This window comes from Varroa destructor, unplaced genomic scaffold (genome assembly GCF_002443255.2).
Source record: "Varroa destructor unplaced genomic scaffold, Vdes_3.0 BEIS01000001.1, whole genome shotgun sequence".
In the NCBI taxonomy this organism is placed as follows: domain Eukaryota; kingdom Metazoa; phylum Arthropoda; class Arachnida; order Mesostigmata; family Varroidae; genus Varroa; species Varroa destructor.
Window position 1 is genome coordinate 68,291,309 of NW_019211454.1, and position 20,875 is coordinate 68,312,183.

Genomic DNA, 20,875 nt, shown 5'->3' on the forward strand with positions numbered 1-20,875 from the left:
ATCGTTTATAGGTAATAACGTTAAACCAGACACATTTACATTTGTTGGATAAATTTCTGAATTCAGTTATAGGAACCAACCAAAAAAAGCCATTTTATTTGAAAACTACACATCCTAATGGGTCCTAAATAAACAGGCGTGTATGTTTTTTGGAAACAGCCTAATTTTACACTGTTAAAAAACTAAAATGACTTGAAAATACTGTAGTAGTATAAACACTTTTATACATACCCTGTCTAACAATAACGTTCATGTCGCTGAGTGTGCACGTATGGGGTACGCAGGCTCCGATCCGAAAATGGGCAAAGTAGAAATACGCCACATTAATATCCTTCCCTAAGAGGTTCTGAAATGAATTATGGAATATTCGCGCATAAATAGCTATAGACATTTGTTAAGTTTACATAAAGTGACCTTTAAAAAAAAGAGAAACGTAACCTAGTCTGAATGAAGCAAACAGAGGTGGTCAAATACCATCGTATTAACAGCGAAATAATGAGGTTTTCATCAACATAATTTCTTTAGAAAGATTGCCTTTTGCAGATGACTTTCGTTCAGAATACTTGATAATCTTTCTTTCAGGTACCCAATTAATTTGTTGCCTATGATGAACATTGTTTTACCGGAGCATTAATCGGAATGCATTGCATAGAAAACTAGAACAGGCACGATTTTTAGTATTTGCCCTTGTGAAGCGTAAATATATTTGAACAAACATTTTGTTTGTAAGACTAGGACCCCTCGGCCCCAGCAGTTCCTCAGTCGGGAACAATGTATGCAGCTAATATGTTATAGATGTAATAGTGTCCATCCTTACCAAAGGTTCGTTACGAGCGAAGGGTTATCGGGTCCTAACTTAGGACTATTGAACTGTCAATTCAAAATGTATTAACTCTTCCATTGCGACATTAATTGACAAAGCGTATACACGATCATCCATTCCGAGTGTACCAACCCTATACGTTTTGGATATGTTTTTGTTACAAACAATTCGTGAGTGCAAATCACATATTGTCCCCGTTGTGTCATGGAAGCGAGATGGAAAACTGGAATTAATAATGCCAAATTTCAATGTTTACAACGAAATCCTGCATAGAAAATTTAAAATGGCTGAGTCAGTGACTATTGTCCCATGCCGTAAGCATTCACGGCGACTTCACACAGAAGGAGTCATTAACGAAGTAGGTGAGGCCACGTTGGACAGTTCGCCAATTTGAAAATTTGTGGCTGTTATACGGTACTATCGGGATTGTACTATACGGACATATCGGTGTTCGGTCCTACATGCCTGGCAGCTGAAGCCTACAAACGAGGCACATATATGGTTTTTGCAATTGATACGTATAAGTAACCTTCCCGATATGGCTATTCGAAAATTATCGTGAATAATCGTTTTATGGAACCAGAGAGTGCAGACTCAGTGTAGGAGGCATAATTGAAACCTTTGAAAGTGAAACTTAAAAATTAGACTGGATGAGTTTTGCTTGAGCGGTATGTAGTTTAATCAAATCATATAGTTCTCCATTGCGGATTTGAAACGGTGCATTTTTTTTTTCAATGAAAAGTCTAGCAGACGCAAAATTTATTGCCCAGGACCTGTGCCATAACCTCCCTATTTATGCAACGCAACTTCACCGATTTTTTTTTTCTGTGAATATTTTTCTGATTTTTTCATCTAAAGTAAAGTCTGCCTTCCATAACTAGTGGGTTAAAAGAACGTATCCATCATAAAATTTCACCAGTTGCTTATGTAAAATTACGTGACCGTAATAAGGTGTTAATCTGAGCGATTACTATTTCGTTTGTAATACACTTTGAAGAATGTGTATATCGCGTGAATATGTAGCGTTCGTTAGAACTAAATATTCATTTTCTCAGGGAAAGAAAATTTTTCCATGAGTCGTGATTTATAGGTAATAGAGTATAATATTTTGAATTAAAAAAGCATTCATATTCAATGGGGACTTCGTACGTGCTTTCGGCAACATATGTAGGGCCATCTAGGTTCATGTTTGTATTTATTGGTTGAAGTCCTGTGTTTTACCCTATGTCCCCCTCCACGACCTTTCATCCAGGTTGCCGAAAAAATCCTATATTTGGCGTAGCGCTAAACCGAGGTGTTAGTAAATCGATTCGCTTGAATGTGGTTCCTAACGTTGTGTGATTCGATACAAAAAATCTCCGATTGATTTATAGAGCATTTGATTGGGAGCATAAATGCTAATAAATGTTTTATGGAATTGATACGGTTACATTGTTATGGAGACCATCAAAAGTATATACAGTTAGAGAGTATCTAGTATGCATAGATAACGTAGATTTTTTTTTAACTAAATGGTTTTACCGGGCGCTTTAAAATGGCGTCCTTTTTTTTGGCTAGAAATTTTTTTATTAGTACCCTAATCGCTAGCCAGTGGCGGCGCTATGATGTAGTGACGGAGTTATCGAGAAATATCATCTTGGGCTGTTTCGAATTGCTTGTATCTATTTTATTCAACCGTAGTAGTGGTATAGCAATGCAGACGTGCTTATTCGGATACGGAGCACGCTTAAAGTATTGGAGAACCGTTAAGTAGACATTACGTATATATATATATAATGTTAAAACCGCTTAGATGGTGTCTCCGCGCCGTTAGACTATTTATGTATTGACTGCTCAAGTATCGATTAGTTTTTCAGAGAACTAACTCACCTTTAGCAACGGGACCCTGTCGGTGTAGTTCCTGAGGTAAGTCCTCGGGTCGTATTTGGCAGGTCTTTCAAAATATAGATGCGGTTTCATATTAATGGCGCAATATTTGCCCCGGAAGAAGCTAAAATTATTCACAAGTCGTATAAGCGATTAATCTTCAGATCACTTTATCTGCTTTAGAAAAGACATCGTAGAAATATTAAAGCCCGTCTTCACTGGAACATAGCTCCCTTCATGCACTGTACTTCTTACCCCCCCCCCCCCCCCCGCCGCCGTTCTGTGTTTAGCTGGTCGCGTGGTTTCCTTAAAATGTGACCTTCCCGAAATGGAAAAAAAAAAGATTTTATAGAATTATGGCTATCATATTTGATCAGATGTCGAAATAAGCGCGGTGCCGTACAGAAAATCAACTTTCATTCAGCGTTAGATTCCCTGTCTTCCTGTATATAGACTAGCTATTATCTGTGAATAGAGAAAATCATTGTGTAATCGCAACTAAAATACCTGACCGTGCGATTAGTACGAATGGAAAACATTGAATGACGCGAAGCACTAAGCAGCGTATTTACCGGAGCTGATTCCGGATGTAAGTGAGCTCGTCCTACGTAGCAACCATTACTTCATCCTAAACAAACACAGCAAGTATCAAGATTGCAGCGTACTGTAAAAAGTACTCATTGGGCTCATATAAAGCTGAACTAACCCGAGTTTTAATTATGCTGTTACTGATGACGCCACAGTTTATGTTTATTAGTTCAGTTTTCAATGCACGATCGGAGGTAACCGTAATTTTTTTTTGCTATAGAGCGATTATAGCTTTATGCCTACGAGCTTTCTACTCAAGATTTTCGACAACTAAAAGTACGCCTGCTACAAAATCATGCACAAAAATAGAGACGGCGTTGTACAACATCTAAAAACAAGATGCAAGTTTACTGAATTTGCGTATTAAATATGTACAGGCACACAAAAGTCTGCTTCAGCTTGTTTAAATAAGAGAAGATCCAGCACACATTGTTCTTGTTTATGCATACGTTAACAATCGCATAGTAAAAGTGCACCGGAGTAGTCTTATCCAGCAACAACTGTGTATATTAGATTCTAGTACAGTATAAAGGCTGATAATAAATAAATTTATCAAGTCAACCGACTGGGCGGACAAATTATCACGAGGGGAACTTTCGGTTTTTGATCGATGACGATGCAGCAGCGGTCTCGAGTCAATATTGAAGTATAATTATGGAAATATGTCCTAAGAATGCTTTGCCATTGGAAAGCTTAAAATTTCCATTAATCGCAAGGGTATATCGAAATCGGTGACGGCAGAGAAGTTGTTAAATCCTACGTCCGAAACAGCGTTCGAGGTTGCGCTAGACAGCTTTGCCGTGCTGTCTAAAACCTAGCCCACGTCACAATTTCAACCGGTTGGCGAACAAACGCTAGTGACGCCATTTTTTCTATTATATGCTTCTAGCTACTATTGAGGTACAGTGACTATATTGTAAAGAAGAATCATACGCCGCTCCATGATAATTGGAAATACAGTTTAGAAAGTTTGTGTCCAACTCCAATATGCGCGAAGCAGAGAACACGCGAAATATATGAACGCTGGTTGTTATAGTACGATCCAAGGTTGAAGTTTTGGCGTCAACGATGTAAATCTTTAAGGAATATACTGTAATTAAGCACTCTTCTTCTTTACTAAGCTAATCCGCATTCGAGGGCAGTTAGAAGATGGGCACACGCTCAATGATTATAACACCTTGAACTTCGTGTGCTAGGCAGAATCTAGATGGTCACTAAAATCCTGACTGGAAAATACCGTTAAGAACAAAAGGTGTATCCCGCCTGACCAGCAGTGCCTCATGTTCATTTGAAGATGATCGCCTGCTATCCGATTACAACGTCGAAAAGGAAAGTGTTTTCCATCTTGTGCTTTGTCTCCGTGGCGGTAGGTAAATGCTCGTGCTGACGGGTAGAACCATCGTTCTGAAGGTCGAATTTTATAGTAGCATCGAAAACGTCAACGCGGAAATGCATCCGACTAGTAGCGGTTGATCTTCGCGGGCAAATACTTCAAACACAGTCGACTACTGCGCAACTACAATATCATTTCATTCTTCGTGTTTGAGATGGTATGCTGATTTTCGTCAGAACTTTGACCAAAAAAGCCGTAACGCTTAAGCTGAGCTCTCGGACACGATCGGGAGCGAAAGTTCGCAATAAGAAAAGCCTCCTCTCTGATCAGCATCGTCGGATTTTCGCTGAATTTCGAAACAACACCAAACGTACCCCGGCGGGTCACAGTGTCCAGAAAGAGTCAACCCTGTGTTTGGTGCTGTGCCTTCGTGGAAGCTGATTTACAGTCTAATTTAATGTATAGGATATGAGAGCTCAGCAGCAACTTCAGTAGAGGACAAATTTTACAAAGAGATTACGGCCCTGCCTTAAAAGTTGGATCAGATCAAATTGGCGGTATTCGGTGACATACAATTTTCTCACCATCATATTGTGACAAATTAACTGCTGCGTCATAAAGAAAGCAATCTGCTTCATTTAGCATTGTACGCAGGTATTGCATAGGTCACTTTGAGGCTGAACGAACCAAAATACCGTTTCGCCCCTAACTATATATGCAAAGTTCCAAAGCAAATTTGATATAGAGTTTTAGACTTTATTCATATTTGGTAGTATACGTTTAAATGAGCAGAGTAAGAAGCGCATGTATCCGCTATCGAAAAGCGAAAATGCTACGACCAATCACGACCTTCACAAATATTCTTCGGCGGTTCCATTATCGACTTGTGTGCCTATGAGTAGCGAAGATAAAGTATATTTGATTAAATTTTTTTATTAAAAGCTATTTTGCGTTAGACAACAGGAGTGGCCCCCCGGGACTACCTTCTATTTTAACTTGCGTTCTATTTTTAGGAGATATAGCTATTTAGGCTTAGAATGCCTGCATTTGGAATCCGATCTTTCTAATGAGTAATACATGACAGAGCTGGTCCAACTGAAGACTGTCCTAAAACGACCATTATTATTCTAAACCACTTCTGATGTACAGCTCTTATCTTATTAAATCAGTAATCAATTTGGCGTAATACAAATCAGAACCCGGGTTGAATGACAAAGCTGAAGTTTTGACAATGCTCAAGTAACTCCAATTCAAATTTATAAAAAAAAGATGTCTCGACGCACTTCATTTAACGCATTACGTTTAACATCATTACGGTTACTGGTCAACGTAAAAACGCTGATAGCTTTTTCCTTAACAATAATATTGTAACCCTAATGTTACCGTACTAAGCTGCGTAGAAAAAAAACTATATTATAATTACTAGAGCGTACTTACGTATCGACTTTTCCATTGTATTTCTTCTCTTGGGCGATGACCGATTTACACTCATTCATGTTCCCCAGTGAGGATAAAACTCCGTATAAAACACCGTGAGGTACTTTGCCCCAGGAATCCAACACTGTAACAATAGGAGCAACCTTTTTAAAACGTGTAACAGCACTTCCGAACTAACTAGAGTAACGGTTATTATTATGATTAATTAAAAATAATTATTTTTTGCCTTTTTGGAGGTTCGGTGTCACATGCAAACAGGCGCTGGTTTATCTAGTAGCCTGACAGCAAGCGTAGGCCATCTGTAGCGACGGACAATGTTGAAATGGTGGCTTTCGTTTTTCATAGCCTAATAAATAATACAAACTAAATTGAATAAGAAAAGCATTTACCTCTCAGGCTATTATAAATGTATATAATATATATATATATATATATATATAATAAATATAAAACCGCTCAAAATACTGGCCTTCTTATATTCGATAAGCACAACAGAGATCCTCAGTTCGATAAGAAAAGACAAACACTAGATTCGCTCACAAGTACCGCGCCGAATTTATAATGCTTTCCATGAGACAACTATCATTCAGCAGTGTCATGCTCAGTGTTGATAAAAAAAAAAAACAACTCTTGCACTGCGGAACATTTATTACTTCTGCTGACCTTTGCGACACTTTTCCAACGCCACCTGCTCCATCTCTAGTTTCGATATGCCCACTTAGGCCATAGTGGATTTCTACATTGTCTAGATAACCTAATGCTTCTCCGTTCAGTATCTCAGCAAAAAAGGAACACGTGATAATTAGACCAAACCAGATCAGAACTACATAATGCGCGAAGCCAAACAAAATTCAGTATTTTTTCTTTTTTATGACACAAAATATATAATACGTCTAGCCGTCAAATCGCGCCAGATGCGTAGCGTGTCCTTTTAAATAAGAGCAAGCATTGCAAGGTTGCTTGGAAAGCGGTATCGACGACGTCTCGCAACCATTTTTTACCGAATATGCGCCTTGTGTCCTCGACTAGAGTACGTTGAAGAGGAGGCAAATCTAATCCTACGAACTGAGTGAGCGAGCGAGCAGATTCTGCTGGACCCAGACTGTTTCGTCTGATAGACCAATGATGCTTTTGATCTTTTCTGATGAGAAATCTTTATTTGAACTTGAAGCTGTCGATATCGGACGGATGATTCGTGATTACGTGTGGAGCTTAGTGCATTTCACGACAGGGTGCACCCATTTCATGCTCCCTATCTAATAAGTGTCTGATAAACGTAAGAGTATACCGTATCGGCGGTTTGTATCAGCGGTTCAAAAATCTTATGGTTCCATCTTCTTCTGAACACCGCTCGAATAAATTCAATGCCATGATATATATGAAATCAAACACAAAATCGTTTCTGTACAACATCGACTCTGAGCAGTTTCAGAACTTCGTTAGAAACCGGACACAAGAAAATGGCTATACGATCTTTATCTTATGTGAATATATTGAACATTGCGATTTAAGCTCATTTGTCATTCTTTTATTTCTACGTAGTATCTGTATATTCATTACGACATGTTTGCGGGCAAACGTTCATTTCATGCACTTTCAATGGAACCGCTAACGAAGTTACGGATAATCTGATCCATTGACCGTCACTTTCTTCTACTTCTGTAAAACCAGCCTAGGCGCCCTATTGGAAAGCTGCCAATACTAATAAATACCGAAAAGGTCAATCAACGAGGAACACTGAATATGAACATTCGTTCGCGAGCACTTCGAACACAAAACAATTTATTTTATCTGTAAAACCAGGACCAGGAAATTAATCTGACTTGACAATTAAAGAGCGCGATTCTCATCACTGCCAGCTACAGTCAGAGCATTTGGAAAAAGTATTTCTAACTTAATTACCGACAATTGCATGAGTGAAGCGCAGCTTAGAGATCAGTTCATTAGAAACCTACTAGGACGCTGAACAGTTTTTTTTTTTTTTCGGAAATTATATCGCGCAACTTTTACACTCGATAGTGCTACAAATTATCAGGCAGGTTCATAAATTGCAATGAAGCTAATCATCAACGGTAGCATTCGTAGGCTAGATCTTCTAGCCATACACTTTTCTTGTAAAACGTGAGACTCCCTCTGAATAATAAGTGATAATTATCTGGATAATGAGTAATAATTATCCGGGGAGAGATGTTATATTATTCCGTAGCTATTCAAGGGCTAAGCTAATCTAATAAGACGACTAATATTATTACTAATTTAGATAAATGACAGCAGTCGAAAATTTCACAGTCTCTTTCCCTTTTCCGATAAGGCAATATCTTCGTGAGTGTAACTTTTTTTTTTAGATCAAAGGTAATGCTTGTTTTTCCTCTAAATGAACTTGACAAATCTACTACATTCAACTTATAGGATAGGGCTGCATCAAACTAAGGCTTTACTGTGAAGGTTTCTCTAAAAAAGGACCTTTCTAAAAAATTTGTGGCCAATTGGCTGTTGAAAAATCATTTTTTGGCAACGGTGTCGTAACTCTCGTGTTATTAAGTGTTTTTTTCCCTTTTAAAAATTCGTTTAGTCATTGCCATTGCCGCGTGTTTCTCGTTTACCATAAAACCATCTGCATACATAATGCCCTCGTTCAAACATACACACGCACAAACACACACCACGTCACGCGGGGCGGGGAAGGATGAATGGGGACTTGAGACAGGAAACTACATAGCCGGCTTGACAGAATTATTCAAAAGGGAAATAAACCAGGCTGGCTCGATCGATGGAATCTGGTGACATATGGAATAGTAAAGATCTGGGGTTACTGATCTGTAAAAGTAAAAAAAAATGCTGAGGTGCAGGGATAAAGCGTCCAAACGCATTCGAAGCAAGTGCTCGATGGCTTAATTCGCTCAAGGAAAGATATTTTGAGTTTCACCACACTCTGTTTATAATGTGTTGATCTCAGTGAAGTCAACAAGTACATACAACCGAAAAAAAAAACATTAATAACAAGTAGTTTTTACAATGAAAAATTAGTGAATCACTTCAACAATCGGTAATTAATGCAACACAACATGACGTTTGCCTCAAAATGAACGAAGAAACGTTTTACGCGTTAATTGAACGAAAGTGGCCAGGCGTATGTTTATTTTGATTCTGTCAATACGCCTTAAGGCGTTTCCTCGACAGCTGCCATATGCCTAACCTACGTTTCTGTCGGATATTTCGCCTATTATGTCGACCCGTAGAGACCCGTTTCTAGACGCCTACATTTCAGTATTCCGGTGTTTTTTGCTGTTTTATCTGCCATAACTTCTACACTTCTTAATTGGACGTTTAATTCAGCTTATTTAATATAAGGTGCACAATATAAGGAGCTTTCGTTTACGTTCATGAGGTGTTAAAAGTGGCTGTTTTAAGTATGTCTATCAGCGGAATCAATATGCCTCGTTGGCAAGATAATTCTTTACCAGTATAGGGGACAATCGAAACGTCAATTGATGAAGATATACAACAACAAAAGGTGCCAACTAGCTCTTATCGTTGGTAATTCACTAAGTCTTGAAGAAGAGTTTTGTTCGAAAAAATATCTCAACATATACGACATGATGGAGCTTAATCAGTTACGATTTACAACAACAATGGTAAAGGTGTGAAATATCTAGAGTATCTTCTTGGCGCTTGACATGGTCATCCACTAAAAGTGCGCCTGACACTATATTCAGATAGAAATCACATGGGTATATGAACATATTATTATACCGACACGTACAATGTACGGCTGTATGTAGTTGTGCTTGGCAATGTACAGGAAGAAATTGCCTGTCACCCTGTGGTCAACTAGACTATTATGTAAGAAGCTGCAATGAAAAAATACATAAAAATGAGCACTAGTTATTTATCCAGCCATGCTGTAGAAACAATGACTCTCGGACTGGCTTCTAGAGTTCTACAATCCCATTAAAATTCCTGGTTTTAGTGGGTTCGTACCCGGTGCAACCATTACAACTCTGCTTCTTATAAACTACAATACACAAACCGGCAGAACCTAGTAATAAGTCAATGCTCAGCTGAAGATGAACGTAATGCATGAGGTATTCTACAGGTGATAAACAGGTGTCACAGACTGGCCTAATGGTTCTAGAGTTGATGAATGCTAGGACACCGTTGTACGCTTCAAGTGTTAAAATATCATGGTTGATTTTGCTGGAATTGAATAAGATTGGCTTACACTCCTGAAGAAACCCAGTGCAGCCCAAATCTAATTAATTTGTTTCTAGCTTTCAGTTCACACTGTCACGCTCGAATTCGCCGACTGAGGTGGGCGCACAAAAACCATAAATGTGTTTGTTAATGAAGAAAAATGAATATGACAATAGTAACTCATCCTAATTACGTTAAATATTGAATCATTGAGCTTTAAACCGAACGCGCTTTCTGTCCTTGCGCCATGTACGTGTCGTGGAAACATGTCGTGTTCAAGATTGCGCAAATAAAGATTACAGAAATAATAGCCTTCGTTATTTCTCTATCCAGAAAGCGGACAGAGGCACACTAAGAATTTTGCATTTATGAAAAAAAATTTTAAATTACTTAGAAAAAACAGGCGATTTACAGAAGAAAAGATTTACAATTGCATAATATAAGGTACGCAGGGTTCTTTAGTTTCGTCAATAATGAAAAGGTCTACATGCTTTGGGATAATGTCAGCTGTTTTCCTTTTAATGTGCTGCTATAAACAGACTTGAATTTAAAATATTTACATGTACAGGTAATTCTGGCAATGAAATATTTTTTTCGAAATTCTCCTTGAACAATCAATGGACAATACCCATTTTTATAATATATACTCGTTGCATGTGCGAACTGTTGGCCGAGACAGATACCTCGTGAGAACTCCGACTTCCACGAACGACTCTTTACAGACACAGTATAGTAACTAAGGCCAGTGAAATTAAATCGTTTCTAACTTCATTTTATACTACTTATAGTGGAGAAATTGCTAACGGTCTATGCGGTTTATCAATCGACATAACCTCGTATCCATCAAAAGTATATTCGAGATGAACAATTGACATTTAGACACATATTTGTAATCGTAGTGCATTGAGCGATGGTAACTTGCCTCGAAGTGCAGGGCTATAAAAATAACAATCTCTATCTTATTTACTCCACGCCACAAATAAATAGTTCAATAAATATGTATAGTATAATAACGACGAAGTGGAGCCTCAAATGCCGGTTAAAGCTTTTTTTGAAATCAATTTAGAAAATTGTCCCTCTTCTGTCTTTTTCAACTGCTAATTCAGTCTGATAGTCACCATTACAATAACTTGTGTTCTCTATTTTTAGATACGTTTTTTATGATCGGTCACAGCTGCATATGAAAGTTTTTTCTATGCACAGAGTGCCGCAGTTGATGATGCATTTTTTTAGATGTACCTTTGAAATGCCGTTTTAAACAAGTGTCACAAATGTTTATTGCTAAAACGTTAAATCATGCCATGCTAGTGCTATGTTCACAACACTACCCATAGAAAAATTATCGGCATGAACGATAATTAAACAATGCGTTATCTGTACGCATTTTCTTCCATATCCGCATGGAGGCACCCTCGATACTCTAGTTATCCTATATGTCCCCGTGTTTTCTAGGCATCACTTTAGAAAGCTCTTTCAAAGAACAATATGCTAGCCGAACAAAATTGGGGCACGTCACGGTGACAGATTTATTCTTGTGAATAACTGCAAATGAATAGGGTTGGCAGTAGTAGTAGTAGTAGTAGTGACCCAGCAACTACCGGTACCTTAGTACGGCGCTTGGGAAAACTTCTAACCAACGGAACCCCCGTTTTTTTTTCGTCTGCGTTCTTCAGTTTCTTCTACTTCATCTCCGAAAACTATTTGGTCTTTGGTTCAGTCCATTCTGCATTTTGGCGATGACGTCTATGTTGGCAGTCCTGATTGACTAGCGGAAGTTAATAACTGCCTTCGCCACGCAGCCGCTGTGCGCCACGGTTTATACGAACGTAAAGTAAACAAATCGAAAGGTCAGCTACGTTTCGTCTTTTGCTGCCCGTTCAAGTGTGGGTTACAATAGTCAAAACAGTAGGAAAAAGTCCACGCAGCCTGGCACACGCTGACAGATCGCAACTGACAACACACAATCACTGGCACAAACGATAAAGCCGTGCATGCATGCATGCATGTACATAGTGCAGCGACAAGTTCACACTATTGTTTTCGAATGCGGCCTTGTTCCGCTTTTTTAACAAGGCTCTTACACATGGCAGACCCGCGACCCGGCAGAGCGAGACATCCTCATAGTAAAGAGAATATTTGTGACGGTAATGCAATTATAATAAAATCACGAAACAACTGTTTAAGTACGTTAAGACATATTAAGCTGATGCTACACTTGTCGTACTAAGTAGCTTTATTTGAATGCAGTGTTCGCATCTATGACGAAGAGGAATAGAAAAATAGAAAAAATAGAGAATTTCAATTGAGTGATATTTAAAAAAAGAAAGTACATCCTTAGCATCAGTGTGTATATAGACTCATCGTATGCCCTCTATATGGCTTTCATACGGTATTTAAATAGACATACATGTTGAGTTCTGGCGGTCCTAATATAACGCAAATAGCACGCGAAAACACTGTCGAAGCATAAGCATCGTAGCCCATAACGAATCTTGAAAATCACTGCATCAATTATCAACCTTTGTTCTGAGCCATTCAGGCACAGAAAATGTTATGAAGCAATTGATAACATGTGATTTGGCTTGTATACACATTACTTCCGTAAAGGTTAACGTTGTGAAGGCAGGACGTAAACGGAAGTGCCAGCTTTCACGACTGCAGTGATGTGTGCAGACAGGACGCGCGACTGAGAAACCCATCGCCGCTGTTAAATGAGCGTGGGAAACAGCCTTATAGCTGTATTGAGCGTTCGCCAGCTTCCGATAGATTGCTTATTCCGGTGCAGATTATTACTTATCCACATCTTTGCCTATTTGCTACTGTAAAACAGTTACCGATATTTTTTTTCATAGCACTTACGAAACACCGGCAGAACTTTCAGAAAACAAACCAAAAGGTGTAGCCACCTAAAGCGAGCGAGACCTGCTATATTCCAGGAATTAACTAAACATTTTCTTTAAAAAAAAAAAATAACCCTACACACATAGTTAAGCGGGTGCTTTTTAAGCATGTACAAATGCTAGCTAAAAAAAAAAAAGAGAGAAATTGATAATTATAGAAGAAAGATGCGCTATAGCGTCGAAGATCAGACTTGTATTGCTGTGACTATCCTATAATATTTCTAACCTGTATCGTACTCTAAGTATTAATTAAGTTCAATCAGTCCCGAACTGTATACTAAACGCCTATTTATGTTCATAGTTTTTTCAAGTTTGCTTAAAGCAGTTGTTTGCTTACTCATTGCGTATGTGTTCACTATAGCCATAAACTGGAATCGGTCTGTTTTGTGACAGAAAGTCATTTGAATTGAAAAACATAAATGAAAACACAATTAAGTATCTCAAAGGAATTCAGGAGAGAATGTTTACCGGAATAAATCTACAAAAATCATCTGAAATTATGCACTTCAAGTTAATCAATCATGTGGGCATGTAGTAATGATGGGATCTTTTTAGCATTGCTCGTTATGAGAATATTAACTTAATGATAATATCTAGTCCAGCAACTACTGCCTGATCAGATAGGTAACACTTGATGATACTATCATTTGCCCGAGGAACTATGGCCAAATGGTTAATCTATTCGTGTACAGAAGATCGAAATATCCTCCAGAACTTCGTCAAGATGCAGTGAATCAAAATAAATGATGCCGGTCCTTACACAGAGGATGGATTACATCAGAGAATCCTTACTAAATTAATATACGCTTTATATATTTTAGGCTCTGGTACGTCCCCGTGATAGCTGATTGGCTAACGTATTTACCTGCTAATTTTAGAGACACACTGTGGTTCAGGTTTGGATCCATAGGGTATAGACAAACCCGACTTCGTCTCGTACCGGGGACCGTACCGTTGCTGCACGCCTAACTCCTATTTACTTGTTTTTTTTTTTAAGTAAATCATAATGTAACGCATATTTATCCAGGTAGCTAATTACTTCGTTCGTGATTTCCTATAACATAGCGACTTTTTTAATAATAAACGAACAACTAACGGTACATTTATCGAGCTCGAGGCTTCTTCTTATATATATATTTGAGGTACATTAGATTTGAGACTGGTGCGAGAATGAGGCCAGCATTTTCGGTGTTAACCTATACAATGACGATAATTAGCGTCATCATTTGTTATTATAGCAACAGTTATACTTTATAGACACTAAAATGAAACAATGTGTTTCACAAGTCGGATTTCGTTCCCCTTTGATCTCGCAATGTTTCAGCAACTATGGTGGATCTGATATATGATTGTGGCGCCTATGACATTTTCTAAACCAGCCCGCTTAAGTATAATGCTAGAAAGTGAATTCAACCACACTACAGCTACTGAAAATCTCCGCTTTCCGCCTTGCTAGAATACGATTGCCAATTAGCTGATGCGTCTTTCTTCCGTTACGTAAATAGCGATTGCTGTTAAATCTGCCGCTTCAGAAACAAACAAATTTGTTTCTCAGATATCCCCAAGTGATGTATTGAATTAGAACTGTATGGTTTTATGCCACAGCGGCCTTACAATATAATAGTATCGCATGGAAATCAATAGCCTTCTTGTGCTGTAAACCTCTTTTTCCATTTTCTTGCATACCACTTCATGCATGAAACGCACATTAGGACATGTCAGGGCAATTTTCTAAAAGAATAGGTACAGCCAAACATCGTTCCGGAGGAAATCCGTCATTGTTATTATCGATGCTTAATGTCGTCAACCTTGTGGCTCCAGAAAAATATTTCTAATGAAATATATCACGCATGAATTAAAGAGTTGCACAAACAACACAAATAACATCTCTGAGGGTACTTGCGTTCGGTAACGTTAAACACGACATGTTTATAGGTTTATAGCGGCATAATAAGACAGTGCATCGTATTTATGCCGCTGGCGAAAACTCTTGCTAAACCTAGCTTAATTTCCAACTTCGACGGCTTCAAAACTTCGAAAAATATAATCATAATTGAAGTGTCCGTTTTTTCAGATCGAAGCAGGTTGACATTGATCCGAGCGCGATTAAGTCAAGAGCGGTTTAGTAAGTACTATATACCTGGAATTTGTCGAAAGTATCAACTATCTAGGTACCTAGGTTAACGTTATCTGTAACAATAATTATGTAAGTTATGCATGGCCCTAATTTAACCAATTTATCTTTATATCTTAAATCTAACTTTCGAAACGCTTTTTGATAACCGTGGCTTCGCTCAGACAGTTCATCTGTTTGTCTATTTTTTTTTTCTGCCGAAATATCTTAGGCTTAATATGTAATATTATAACACGAACGTATAAGACTAATCTTGGAACTTAGCTAGATATCGGGCCTTACTTCTAGAATCCTGGTTACACGTGCGCTATAATATAATAATAATAATAATAATAACGTGACTGGCGTTATTTTGTTCCGGCTGGAACGAGCATGTGATTAAGTGCGATCGTCAGGAGCCGCTGCATCCGACACATCACGAACCCACAAGGTGAGGACTGTGAAGGGTGATCACGCAACGTGTTCTATGCGTTTCCCAATAAAGTATTTTGTCTTTTTTTCTGTGTGGTAGCCTCACTTTATTTGCCAGCATCCGTTGCGTAATTGCCAATGCGATATCGGAAACCGAAATTGTTCACGGCTTTTGCATTTACAAACAGCTCTTTCTGATCTCTAGAGGTAGCTCGCTAAACTGTGGGTATCTGATACATTTTTTTCTAGTTCGGTTATTACATTGTATCGCTGCTTTCCCATTAATCTGGTAAGTCTGTTTGTCGGTTTGTGTAAGGTTGATGAAGTCCTTCCGCGCCGCTGACAGATAAATTTCCCTAACCGATATTCAGTCTGTTAATCTCTCCCGTTTCAAATATGCCCTTTGTTTTCTACTGACTATTATTGGAAAACATCCATTCATTAACAGAGAAATAACGACGACCAAATTTCGTACAATTCACCCCAAATAGCGGTTCAATTGGTGACAAAGATTTTACTTATCTGTCACAGATAGACATTATTAAGCTAGCTTCAAGTTTCGCTCATTTTCGAAGCTATTTAGTGCTCCTCCCCTCCCAAAAAATCATCGTCTGCATCAGTCTGTTCAAAAAAGATTTGGCTATTAATAGTTAAAGAGCCGAGGGTCCTTTTTAATACAAACAAATGATAGTTAAAGACATTTTAACCTGTGCTACCTGTGTAGGGTGATAAGTCAGTACTTGTTCGTATACCATGGCCTCGGTTAAAGGCTGTCGAATAAATGCATACTTAGGTATTCATACATTGTGTTTATTCAAATATTTTTTTAAAGAGCAACATTACAAGCCTATTTAGAGGGCAAAATCTTAATGGAACAATTTGTCGTAGTATCATGAAACTTTTCCGGCGTAGAAACCAGGCAAATTTTTCTTTGACGTTACGCGAACACCGAGTATCAGCACTGATCAAACCTCTAATGGCGCCACGTTCGCCGTGGATTGCACTGTCATATTACAGGCAGTAAAGACTGTTAGGGAAACGAAGGAGGTTTTTTTTTATGAGGCCTTAAGAAGTAACAGTGGAACCCCCTATAAACTGTTTTGGAATTATGAGAAGAAGTGGGGCTCAACATCGTGACCGTGCCTCTGATTCTGGCTTGCGTCTAAGAATAGACGGAGTTGCGTAAATGCAGCTTCGCTGAAATAGAATGTTTGGCCAGAAAAAAGAATATATGTTTTTGCCATTGGCGATTGCGTAATTATTTAAGTCAATCGGGCGAGCCGATTCTAATTTAAGCATCGTTTTGATTACGAAACGCGCTTTTTAGTGATTCGATACATAACACTGTATCTCTTTCTGTAGAAAGCGTATTTAATTATAGGTTTCGTTATCTTCGGCTCAGAGATACTTCTGCGTATTCAGAGGTATTCTTTAAAAAAAAACGTTCCAAAAAGCATAGTCTTCGTCTAGCTTAAATACACTTTCTTATCACAGAGCGGATTGGTTTAACGTTCCGAACTTTGTGAGTACTCGTGCATTAGGCGCTACCGTCTAGGGCGTTCGGACACAGTATCTCTAAAGTGTCTCAACTAATAGTTGTTATAGTTTCTATTTGTCTTACGAAGTTTTGATTGCTACAAGTACAATCAGCCATACGGCATGCGCCTATTTTAACCGAAATGAAACGCTAATTAAGTATAATTAATAACGACATATAAGGCACATTTATGTGCTACTACGGACCCAACATATTCACCTCCCGAGCTACCTCAAATAGCTACAAGTCACCAGCGGCAGTACATGGGCCAGAACTGACTTCGGTTTTTTCTACGGAGCTAAAAGGTGGTAACGAAAGATGATGCAGCCCCATCATCGACCAAATTCTCTTCTCTTGTGTGAAACCGAACACAAATATAGAGATGTGGGGTATTGGGAAACCAAACACAGGGCCAATGAGGAAAAAACAAAGAAGAGAACAAAGGACGTTAGTCGGTATACATAAATCTATTTGATTGTTTTATCGCTCTTTAAACTCGTGCCCACGTTGTGGCACGCTTTCATTTTCGGGAAATACCCATCAGTCAGGCCAAGCACACTAATACCTATAAAATGGCACGATTCTATTTGATTAATGTGGCATTTGAAATAAAGCTCGGAAACTATTCACCTGCCAAGCAGAACACATCCTTCGTTACCGCCTTCACAGTGACTTCTTGGCCTATTACACAGGTTATGCATGTAATAATCGCATGACATCAGGAAGAGGCCGATTAGATTACGAAATAAAATGCGGATGTAAACACCTTACAGGCACTCATATCTGCATTTATATTACTGGGTTTATCCGTAAGTTCTGTATATAATTATACAATATAACAAGTAATGTGTGTACCTTGGACATTGATGTCATAAGTTATTTCCAACGACATAGCTATCAAGGCGCACAGGGCAAAATGAAATCTAGTTTGGCATATATATATATATATATATACGCAAGTAGATTTAGAGCTCGGCTGGACTTTAAGTTAATAAATCTGTTAGCAAATAGTTTTCGCATGGCATTTATATATCCATGAAAAGCGTGATGTATATATATATATATATATGTGTACGGTAAATAATAACTTCGCACCTTGTAGTAGTGTTTACTTTAACGTATAATCTGGCGATTTTTTTGGCCACAGTACTAGGACTCGAAGCCTTCTAAATTCGACTGGAAGGTATCAAACGCTGTTCAAGGGCAAAAGGATCCGCAAGCATTTTGGTATAACCAACAGCTTTAATGAATTTCCATTAAACAGCAATAAGACGAGACCAGGTTTTCGAACCTTCTTCCTCAATCAACCACCATTACATGTTTTTCAACTAACTTAGATACCAAAACCTTGTTACGATGGCGACTGAATATGGGTAGATGATGAAAATACGCTTCCGTAAAAATATTTATTGTCTAACATCGCACTCAATGAGCAGATTGCCGCAAGAACGCCGCCGCCGCCGCCGCCGCCGTGGCAAGATGGCGTAGCTCGTTGGGACAGTAAATTTTCATTAACTATATCCGCTAATATCCGCTGCGAATTCTACATAGCACAATGTCGAATGTAAATTTCCGTCTGTTTTTTCTTTCATTCTCCTCGGGACAGAGAAAACACCACTTTATCTTCTTGGCTCTGTGTCATTGCTTGCTATTGCGTCTGCTTTTTTTTTTTCATTTGGACATCGTCGATCAAATAGAAAAGAGCTCTTCTTTATGCCAAACAGTAGCCGCTTGTGTTCCTCTACTCCCTGTTAAAGATATTTTTGTTTTTGTTTCAGTATGCAACACTACGCTTTCCGAGTGTTAGCTTCGACCTAAAAAACAGCAGATCCGCAACGACCCAGGTATAGGTACAAAAGAAGATATAGGCTAAATATCCCAGCGATGAAGTAACAAATTTAAGCTTCAAGGACCACTGTTTATTTGATTGGAGGGATTTAAGCTGGGGATGGAACATAGAGCATTATAGTATAAATACGTACTTTACTTTGTTGTCGTTTAAACGCACTGCAATAATAAACAGCGTTTGCGAATAAAGTCGTTGTCTTATGTCTGACGGAACTCGAAATGATGTCGGATCAGTGTCAAAAGCACTAATAAAAAAATGAATAAATAACAAGCTTTTGGTGACATGTTCATACTATTGCTTCTGAATATTTCTGGGGTTACACACGCTATGGAACTCACTGCGTCAGACAAAGACGAACTTCAATGCGCTTATTTTGTTTCCTGAAAGGGAGTTCAAAGCGTTTGCAGCAGTACGTTTTTATGCTTGTACAACTATAATATCTGATATAAACACATATGGGTCTATATAATTTATATACCGGGCAAAATTTACGAGATCACCCAGAATACTCATTCCTGTGATTATTAATATTATTACGACTGTTCTACGTTGATAGAAACGCTCACTATAACGGGAATCGTTTGACAGTTTTTTTTTTAATACCACAGGAGGCTTATAGACAAAGCTAAATTAAAACATCCTGCTAAATAATAGAAGACGTTTGTAAATCGTTGACTAGAGTTTGATAACTTGTCAAGTTACTCAAACACGTGGCCTTTGGGCTAGCCGGTCAATGATGGCTCACTGGGCACCGAATTTGTGACATCTTCGAAAAACAATATAGCGTTTATATATAACAACCACAACTATAGCCCTATAACGCTTACGAACGTTGAACTTGATACGAGTTGACTCGCAGAATTGTCGATTTTTATGGCAGTATAGAATCAATGACGTTGTGTCTGAAAATAATTCGTAACTTAACACAAATATATGTTATAATCCAAATGTAAAGAAAGCTCTGAAAATCGAATAGAAGTTTACAAATTACCATCGTGAAAACACTCGAGGACCTTCTCAAAGATGAGCAAAAATGGCATTGAACTAGTAGGTGCAAGAATATCTATGCTAGATCTGTCAGGTACCAGCGCAATTGAACACAATCTTATCCATCGACTGTCATCTATTTCCTCGTTTGAGCAAATCCGATGATTGTCCACCTGCTAAGGTAGGGTAGCTTATATACGAAACCCCTACACTATTAAAATTAAACAGAAAATATCTACCCACTGCGAGAAAAGAGTTCCTCAACTCTACTGAAGGGTGACGTCGTCCAAATCGGAAATCTAACTCAACAGATTCCGACAACAACAAATTTCTATAGAGCGACAAGTCGGAAAAAAAGCCAAGCTAATTGATTTCTCAAAGCGGCAGGCAGATTGTGACCGTATCATAAAGAGGGTTTGGCAAACTGGATAGTAATAACTGAATAAATTCTTATTTGTTAGCATACATGTAGGTATAATAAGTAGAAATTGCCGACCCTGTGACACCCGAAATGAATTATGAGAAAGGTGTCGTCGGAGTCCAACAAGCGCGTCGATAGTTGAAAGCAGGTAATGCATGAGCCGGAAGTCTGTCCAGTCTGGCCCCCTTACAATCGAGGCGAAAAAGCGCTAAGTATCCGAATATAAATATAATGCAACGAAAGTTAACAGTATTTGGACTAAAAGTATAAGTGGGATCAGGGATGCCTGATTCACGTTTCAAATATTAAGATTATTCGCTTTATAAGTATTTAGATAATAAATTAAATTGAATGAATCTCTCGTTGATTAATAACAACAAACGGTAACACTCTAT

General features: G+C 38.3%; 1 protein-coding gene across 1 annotated transcript in view; it reads right to left on the bottom strand.

Annotated features, from left to right (window-relative positions):
* The window catches only part of LOC111252726 (nose resistant to fluoxetine protein 6-like), a 39,247-nt gene that overhangs the window by 16,687 nt on the left and 1,685 nt on the right, over positions 1 to 20,875 (bottom strand). The window contains exons 2-4 of the mRNA XM_022811055.2: positions 6,048 to 6,171; positions 2,693 to 2,813; positions 232 to 346 (exon numbers count right to left, since the gene is read on the bottom strand). Of these exons, the coding sequence (XP_022666790.1) occupies positions 232 to 346; positions 2,693 to 2,813; positions 6,048 to 6,171 (360 nt within the window). The remainder of the gene's footprint in view (positions 1 to 231; positions 347 to 2,692; positions 2,814 to 6,047; positions 6,172 to 20,875) is intronic.